The 9,698-nt window shown below is 36.8% G+C and overlaps 1 protein-coding gene across 1 annotated transcript; it reads left to right on the forward strand.

The window, feature by feature from the left end:
* Positions 1-2,863: 2,863 nt before the first annotated feature.
* LOC132637143 (uncharacterized) lies at positions 2,864-3,897 on the forward strand. The gene is made up of 2 exons (XM_060354281.1): positions 2,864-3,608; positions 3,782-3,897. Exons 1-2 carry the CDS (start codon positions 2,864-2,866, stop codon positions 3,895-3,897), a joined length of 861 nt encoding a protein of 286 aa, XP_060210264.1.
* Positions 3,898-9,698: the final 5,801 nt, after the last annotated feature.

Raw genomic sequence — 9,698 nt, forward strand, 5'->3', positions numbered from 1 at the left:
GAGGGAGGTATTGCAAAGTTCCGGCGGGACCCTTTAAATTTCTATATTTGTCTTCCATTTTACTATTTATACGAAATATTAATGTGGTAATGTTGTTAGGAGGAAATGCAAGCCTTAAGCATATACTTTTGGTCTCATGAAAGACATAAGATTAGACTTATATGTCTCATCAATATGCAAATCTTTATCAGCACCCACCATATATCCATGACCATTTGGATGTCTTTCTCTATCTGTCTCTAGTCTCATTTTCCGTTTCATCAACCCACTAATTAATTAAAAAAACTCTCTTTATCTTATGTTGACATATCTCGTTTTCTTTTGCCTCAAAGAAAAAATTATTTAGAATATTATTCTCTATATTTTGGCTACGAGGCGTAATTAAAATTTTTGTCTTACAAGCGTAACCAACTAATGATACTGTTTAAGTTCCGTTAATATGATCATAATGTTCGACTTGGATATTAAGAAGTTAATATGTATAATAATATGACTTTTATATTGGATATTTAAAGTAAGCCGTAGTAATTACGATGGAGGGATTATTGGTTTTTGAATTTCATTTCTCTGGGACGTCGGCTATGTGCCGAATTTTTTTTGTTTCCCTGTTCAAAAATTTGAGGAGGTATTATTTTCAATAAACTAAATACTATCCCTTTATGTTCTTGCCTCAATATTCCCTTTTCGTTTGTTCCTAAAATAATATGACACATTTTCATACTTGGAAACAATATTATTTTAAAATTCTCTCCTTAATGATGTGATTTTATAGATACAAAAATATTATGACATGTTTGAGATCACAAATTTTAAATATGTTTTATTTCTTTCTTAAATTATATGTCTTGTCAAATACGTTCACATGAAACAATTATAGGAATTATATATCTAACTGGATATATAGATTTGGTCTAATATGGATTTGGTCTAACCCTAGGGTATCACCGACCTTTGCTTTAACCGACGAAGAAGACATGTATATCATCATCTTTTCATGTCGTGCTTCAGTCTCTTTCACTTTGTGTAATATATTTGGAGTTATTCTTTTCAAAAAAATTGAATTACCTATAGACTTTTTAATCGAACAAAGACTATTCATCTTCTTTAGAAGTGATACGATTGGGACCTACATGAGACTTGTATTTATTTTGTGGAGTTAAATAATTAGTTCACGAATTGGTTATGTAAGAACTTCTCGAGGGGTTTAATAAATAAAGGTTTGAGTTACTTTCCATACTAATTATCTTGAGCTATTGGATGGATGTTCAAATTCTTTCACTTGGTATAATTTTTGATAAATTTATACACGCACTTGAGTTCGCATCAAAATTATATTTGAACCATGCATGGACCTTTGCGGTTAAATTTGCCCTTCCTTTTAACGGAATTATGAGATGACATATGCGGAACTTTAATTAAGTAGGTGGTACTGACTTATAGAGCACATCGATATTAGATCCAATTCACAAATTAATAACCCGACAGATGCGAATTTATTTGTTGGGTAATTGTTGGGGCTAGATTTGTAAGAATCACTAAGTTGAGCCTAAATTCGGAATCGATTGGAGTTGCACTCATTTTTAACCAAAAATTGCAGATTTAAACGAAGAAGTAAAGAGCAATACTGAGGAGTAAAGACTTTATATCTAGATCTTTAGATTATTTCCCATGTTTTACTTTATAAATTTTTGGGTGTGTATATCCACGTACGTTGATAATTTTTTGAGGACTTTATAAGAATGTGCCCAATAGGATTAATTGGTCCTTGGAAACTTCAAGAGTGTTATGAAATATAGGAAATATAGAGTATGGATGTCCACTACACAAATATAATGTCTCTTCCATTATCTTCCACCATCTTAATGGATCTTCCACCATCTTAATGGTTCTTCCATTATCTCCCACCATCTTAATGATTCTTCCATTATCTCATATATTGAATGCATATGTAGCACTATAAATAGAGGCATAAGTTTTCATATGGAATGTACTTGAACACATTTTTGGATGAATAAGAAATCTCTCCTCTCTTGTCCCTCTATTTCTATTGTTTTCATCCTTTACTATTGTTACTCTTTTAGCTTAATTCACAACACGTTATCAGCACGAAGCTCTCTAATTCTATTTGCATCGTTAGTTCGAGTTCGATTTTCTTTCAGGTGAAGTCTTATTTATCTGTTAAGATTCGATAAATATTTAGTGACAGATTTATTTGTTTTAAACATACTTACATTTGGTTTGTGGCTTGTAATCTTTCTGTGACATAGACAAGACTGAGCTAAGCAAATTAACAGTGACTAGAACATCTAAAAACAACAGCCGCACTCGATGATATGGATAAACCACGCCAAGAAGAAATGTCAAAGTAGACAGAAAAACTAATAGAGAATGCAGAATGGACAACATATCATAGCACGGGCTGGCCAGCACTTCACCATGTCAATTTTAAAACTGATAATTGCAACATCACTATAAGATGACATCAAGGGACATAACTAGCTTTACATATATCACAGGACAAATAATGAGCAATAAGAAGTCATTTCGATATAAAAAAAAAAAAAATCGAATGAAAGGATTAGCCCGTCTAAACCTAGCCCACCTAATTTATTTAGATAGGACAGAAGATGTTTGTGCATCGAGAATATCTAAGCTTCAATGTTTTTCAGCAGACATTGCAAAATGATTATGAGGATTAAAACACACATGATATATTAACTGTACGAGTAATTTTTACTTTTGGTTGTGCATACTGTTTGTGGAAGAAAAAGGGTTATTGGTTAGTGGAAATAAAAATACTATTTTGAGATTATGTTATTTTATTATTTCTAACTCAAATATTTTTATGATAGTTTTGATCATCATGTCGAATTTGTCAAAGCTTGAGTTTGTGGCACTTGATATCTCCGGAAAGAATTACCTATCATGGGTACTCGATGCTGAAATGCACCTAGACGCCAAAGGTCTTGGTGCCACGATTACTCAAAATAATACAGCATCGAGTCAAGACAAAGCGAAGGCAATGATTTTCCTTCGTCATCATCTGGATGAAGGATTAAAAGTTGAATACCTGACAGTGAAAGATCCACTTGAATTGTGGACTGGTTTGAAGGAAAGGTATGACCACATTAAGGTAACGGTATTGCCCAGGGCTCGTTATGAGTGGATTCACTTACGGTTACAAGATTTTAAAACTGTATGTGATTATAACTCTGCTGTCTATATAATTACGTCCCAATTGAAATTATGTGGGGATAATATAACTGACGAGGATATGTTGGAAAACACTCTTACGACTTTTCATGCCTCCAATTTGGTATTACAACAACAGTACTGTGAAAGGGGTTTTAAAAAGCATGCTGATTTGATATCATGTCTTCTTGTAGCTGAGCAACACAATACCCTTTTATTGAAAAATCATGAAGCCCGTCCCACTGGAACTGCTCCATTCCCGGAAGCGAATGTGGTAGCAACACATGGCCCAACTGAAAGAAGACAAAATAATCGGGGCCATAATAATGAGCGTGGGCGTGGCAGGGGCAGGGGACGATATAATAATCGTCGTGATGGTGGTCACCATAAAAGGGAGAACAATATGGGTTATCAAGGCAATCCTTCAAGGAACAACTGTCATCGTTGTGGAAAAATGAATGTCGGGCGCCTGAACATTTTGTCAGGCTTTATCAAAATTCCTTCAAAAGAAAGGCAAATAGAGGTGGTGCCTCTTCTGCTAATGCCCGGGTGGAGTCACACATAACTTTTAAAAATAACGATGAGGCAGGGCCTTCACGAAAATATGATGATAATGTTGAAGCTAATTTGGCTTTGAAAGATGATGATTTTGATGGGCTTGATGATATTACTCATTTGGAAGTTGAAGACTTCTTTGGAGATTGAAATTGAGATTTGATCGTTTCACTGGGGAATGTGTTATGTTATTATTTTTATTTATGTGTTTTAAGTTGTCCTTATGTTGTCTTATTTTCGAGAAGTACTTAAGTTCTCTATGTTGTTTTATTTTCAAGGATTAGTAATTAAGTTTTATATTGTTAGTTTCCGTATTTCTTACGATGTATTTTTATTTTTATGAAGATAAATAAAATTCCCTAGTCTTTAATTGGATCCAAGATGAGTAATGGAGATATGTGCCTTTTGGATAGTGCTACAACTCACACTATATTAAGAGAAAAGAAATATTTCTCTCATTTGGTTATGAAAAGGGCTTGTGTTAATACAATATCTGGTAGTACAAAATTAATTGAGGGTTCTGGAACACCTTGTTACTACCTGGAGGAACAATATTGGCCATTAGTAATGCACTATATTGCAGCAAGTCTCGAAGAAACTTATTAAGTTTCAAGGTTATTCGCCAAAATGGCTATCATATTGAGACTGCCAATGAAGGAAAGGTTGAGTACCTTTATATTATTACAATGAAAGCTGGGGAAAAGTTTGTGAATGAAAAATTACTCGCACTTTCTTCCGGGTTGTACCATACAAGTATTGGTGCGGTTGAAACACATGTTGTAGTAAATAAAAGGTTTAATGATTCTAATGATTTTATCATTTGGCATGACCGGTTGGGCCATCCCGGTTCTAGTATGATGCGCAAAATAATTAAGAATTCACATGGGCATACTTTGAAGAACCAAAAGATTCTTCAATTTAAGGAATTCTCTTGTGCTGCTTGTTCTCAAGGAAAATTGATTATTAAACCATCAGCAACTAAGGTTGGGATTGAATTTCCCGCATTTCTGGAACGTATACAAGGTGATATATGTGGGCCAATTCACCCTTCATGTGGACCATTCAAATATTATATGGTCTTGATTGATGCATCTACAAGATGGTCACATGTGTGCTTATTATCAACTCGCAATATGGCTTTTGCGAGATTGTTGGCTCAAATAATAAGGTTAAGAGCACAATTTCCAGATAATGTGATAAAGAAAATTCGTCTTGATAATGCTGGTGAGTTTATGTCACGACCCGACTAGGGGCCGCGACGGGTACCCGGTGCTATCCACTGAGCACCACTTGTTCTATCTCTTCTTAGACTCGTTCAATAAGCATTTATCAAATTCGAGCTCATTTTACAAGGAATTGCTTTTCTTTACAAAACATAATGCTTTCATGCGAAACATACATCAGTACACATATACATAATCCTCACGTCGTGAAACCACATAACCCACACTCAGTATCTACAAGCCACTATGGAGTAACATACATAAACAGACGCAAAAACATCATCGTAGGCACCTCCGGGACAAAGGAGTGCCTTCAATCCGCTAGCAGCTTCTAAGAATCCGGGGTAAGGTTTCCTCCCTGGTTACTTGTGGGCATGAACACAGCGTCCAAGAAACGGACGTCAGTACGAATATTGTACTGAGTATGTAAGGCAGGAATGAAATAAGCAATATCGTAGGAGCATCATGGATCATAGGAGAAATGGTAAACTACCTAAATGCCATGCAGCACATACTTTCTCATGCATATATGTATAACTCGCATTTTGTTTTTCGTTACATTGCACGTGTCATTATAACTCATATACCGTAGCACACATCATTAGCAGTATCTCCACATACAACATTACCTGTACTATCACATACAACATTACCTGTGTCATCACATCATAATCTGCATCGTTACCCGCGTCCGGGTAACCCTCGTAAGCCGCCCACTAGTGGTGATCATGCCCGGCCCTCTAGGCTCGGTGTAAACATAGCAGCCCGCATTCGCGGTGACATGCCCGGCCAACTAGGCACGGTGGAATCATACGCAGCCCGCATTCGCGGTGACATGCCCGGCCAACTAGGCGCGGTGGAATCATACAATCACAAAATCAATCATTACACATTACATTCACACATTGCATAACATAGCATCATCTTGTCATTTCTTAGTATTTTATACACAACATGATTGTGTTACAGGATAACATCATTAATCATCTTATAAACATGTCATACATTAGCGTTAAGAGCATGCTCTAGGCTTTAGGGACAATCACACTATGCCGGGGTGACGTAAGGTCGTAAAACCCCGATCATATTATGGACATTCATGAATATCATGCCTCGCCTTGAAGGGAATAAAGCATAAGGCGAGTATTGGCAAGAACAACGTCATCATCGTGATAGGAACGTCATGCCAAAACTTCCTAAATCATTATACTTCAGCTCATTACCATCATTTCCATACTCTTATGCGTCGCATGATTTGGAAAGATTCATGAGTTTCATCTTATATGAGAATTATGGCGACTTAAAAGATTCATGCTTTTTTTTTTTTTTTGAAAGAAGAGATAAGCCTCGCGCTAGAGCATTCATTAACATCTTGGAAACATCATATCGTGAACATCTAGCATTTACGTACCCTAACTCATTACCTTGTGTAGCAATTTAGGGTCACGAGCTTCCGGGATTTAAGAATTCATGAAGGAGAAAGGAAATCATGCTATGGGATTCATGCCATAGAAAGGAAGAACTAGCCTCACATACCTTTGTCGTTTAGTTGAGCTATCGTCCGCTTGTCCTTCTTCAAGGTCGCGTTGCTACCTTCATGAGAGAATTCGTATTAGTATTAATTAAGCGACTATAAGAACGCGTCGTTATTTCTTAGAGAAAATTGGACAGCGTTTCCTCTATTTCTACTACCTTTCCATGATCAATTTCCAACTCCCAACGTTCACAACAACACTCACAATATAATAACCAACAATCATCATTTATATACATTAACCACAATCCATCACTTTTCTCCATTTTCCCCCACATTTATTCTTATAATTCATCATTGTGTTTTCGCGTATATAATACTTATTTCATGATACAAACGTCATTTGTAACGTAGTCACAATCACGACACATCAACATTCATGATTCAATCCCACCACCATTCAACCATTGCACTATTCACCCATTTATGACCCATTTGCTATATCTTTCTACAATTTAAGTATTTCATCATTCAATCCCCCAAACCATTGAAGAAGAGTCATAAAACTTACCTAATGATGGATGAACAGCTTTTGAGTGGAACTCCTCTTCTTGCTTCAAAACCCTAACTCATTCTTCTTGAGTTCCTTGGCTTAGATGAGCTTTTGGTGGGTTTCATACACTTGATTCCATGGATTTGGTGTATTTGATCAAGGGTTTTCTTTGATTTCTTGTAGATGAATGGTGGGGAAGGTTCTAGAGTGTTCTTGGGTGTGGAGAGAATGAAATGAAAATGAGATAAAATGAAGGGAGGGCCTTATTTTATTTCATGAAATCAGTCCCGATCGAGATCGACGGAGCGTCGATCGGAGCGTCGATCGGATCGACGAAGCGTCGATCTGGTCGTCGATGGCTTTAAATTTCCAGTGAGCAATCTGTCATTTCCTCCATCTCGACGGTGAGAAGGACGGCCCGTCGATGTGATCGATGGAACGTCGATATTTCCGTCGAGTGGTCTTCGGCCCATATCAATTTTACGGTTCAATCGACGAAGCGTCGATCAGTCAGACGGTGCAAGGGACGGCCGTTGAACTCCCCTTTCACTGAACTGTGCCCGAGTTTGTTTTACGAACGGTTCTTTCTTGCTGTTAACTTCTTGGGAATCTTAATTAGGATTATTAAACACCCAATCTTACTTGTAGAGACATCATGTTCGCTTTAACTTACGCTGGCCCCTTCTCCGCTCAGTAACCAAAACTCTGAGGTGTAAAAGTTTACATCTCAGGCCTTTAATTATTATTGTATGGCCACGGGAATAACAGTTGAACATTCGGTTGCTCATGTTCATACTCAAAATGGTCTGGCAGAATCAATGATTAAACGCCTACAATTGATAGCTAGACCATTGCTAATGAGGACAAAACTTCCTGTTTCGGTAAGGGGACATGCTATTTTGCATGCAGTAGCACTTGTGCGTATAACGCCAACCAGTTATCATGAATTCTCCCCATTACAATTGGCTTTTGGTCAGGAGACAAATATTTCCCATCTTCGAATTTTTGGATGTGCGGTATATGTTCCAATTGCTCCACCACAACGCACAAAGATGGGTCCCCAAAGAAGGTTGGGGATATATATTGGGTATGAATCTCCTTCAATTTTAAAATATTTAGAACCGATGACTGGAGATTTATTTACAGCAAGATTTGCTTATTGTCATTTTGATGAATCAGTATACCCAACATTAGGGGGAGAACATAAGCAGTTGGAAAAGGAGATAGATTGGAATGCATTATCACTATCTCATTTAGATCCTCGAACAAACCAATGTGAGCAAGAGGTTCAAAAGATGATTTACTTGTAAAATGTCGCAAATCAATTGTCAGATGCATTTACTAATCTTCCAAGAGTTACTAAATCTCATATTCCAGCTGCAAATACTCCAGTTCGAGTTGATGTCCTGGTAGGACAAACGATTAATGCAAATGAGTCCAGGCCACGTCTGAAACATGGTAGACCAATCGGTTCCAAGGATAAACATCCTCAAAAAAAAAAAATGATCAAGATGATCATCATGTGAGGGAAATTGCTCAAGAAGAGGTCCGAGACATAATAAATGATAAGCCCACAGAGAAGGTCCAGATACTTCAAAATAATGATAGTGAAGAGATCTCGATAAGTTATGTCTCGACGGGGAAAAGGTGGAACCGAAATGATATTGTGGTCGACAATACTTTTGCATATAATGTTGTTGTTGAGATAATGCAACAAGATGAGGATCTTGAGCCAAAATCTGTTGATGAATGTAGACAGAGAAATGATTGGCCAAAATGGAAGGACACAATTCAAGCAGAATTGACTTTTGAAAAATGTGAAAGTTTTCGGACCAATAGTCCGAACACCTGAAGACGTCAAGCCAGTGGGGTACAAATGGATGTTTGTGCGAAAACGAAATGAGAAAGGTGAAGTCGTAAGATATAAAGCACGACTTGTGGCATAAGGATTTTCGCAAAGGCCTGGCATTGATTATGTGGAGACATATTCTCCTGTGGTGGATGCAATTACCTTCAGGTATCTAATTAATCTGGCAGTTAGTGAAAAGCTTGATATGCAACTGATGGATGTTATCAAAGCCTATTTATATGGCTCATTGGACCAAGATATTCTTATGAAAATCCCTGAAGGATTCAAAGTGCCTGAAGCATACAAAAGTTCGCAGGAAACCTGTTCAATAAAACTTCAGAAATCTTTATATGTATTGAAACAATTAGGGCGGATGTGGTACAATCGTCTTAGTGAATATTTACTTAAGGAAGGATATAAAAATGATCCTATTTGTCCTTGTGTTTTTATAAGAAGATATGGGTCTGAATTTGTCATAATAGTTGTGTATGTTGATGACTTGAACATCATTGGCACTCCTAAAGAGCTTTCAAAAGCTATAGAGTGTTTGAAGAAAGAATTTGAAATGAAAGATCTAGGTAAGACAAAATTTTGTCTTGGCCTACAAATTGAGCATTTGACAAATGGAATATTTGTCCATCAATCAACATACACTGAAAAAGTTTTAAAGCGTTTTACATGGATAAATCACATCCGTTGAGTACCCCGATGGTTGTGAGATCGCTTGACATAAATAAAGATCCATTTCGACCTAAGGATAATGATGAAGAGCTCATTGGTGATGAAACTCCATATCTCAGTGCAATTGGGGCATTGATGTATCTAGCCAATAATACCCGACCAGATATATGT

The sequence above is a fragment of the Lycium barbarum genome, chromosome 4 (assembly GCF_019175385.1).
Source record: "Lycium barbarum isolate Lr01 chromosome 4, ASM1917538v2, whole genome shotgun sequence".
Classification (NCBI taxonomy): domain Eukaryota; kingdom Viridiplantae; phylum Streptophyta; class Magnoliopsida; order Solanales; family Solanaceae; genus Lycium; species Lycium barbarum.

Excerpts from the sequence above, each read along its gene's own strand:
- LOC132637143 (XM_060354281.1), top strand. The coding sequence starts at position 2,864 with ATGTCGAATTTGTCAAAGCTTGAGTTTGTGGCACTTGATATCTCCGGA. Across the intron at positions 3,609-3,781 it reads GAACAATATGGGTTATCAAG|GGCCTTCACGAAAATATGAT; the intron begins GCAATCCTTCAA and ends ACGATGAGGCAG.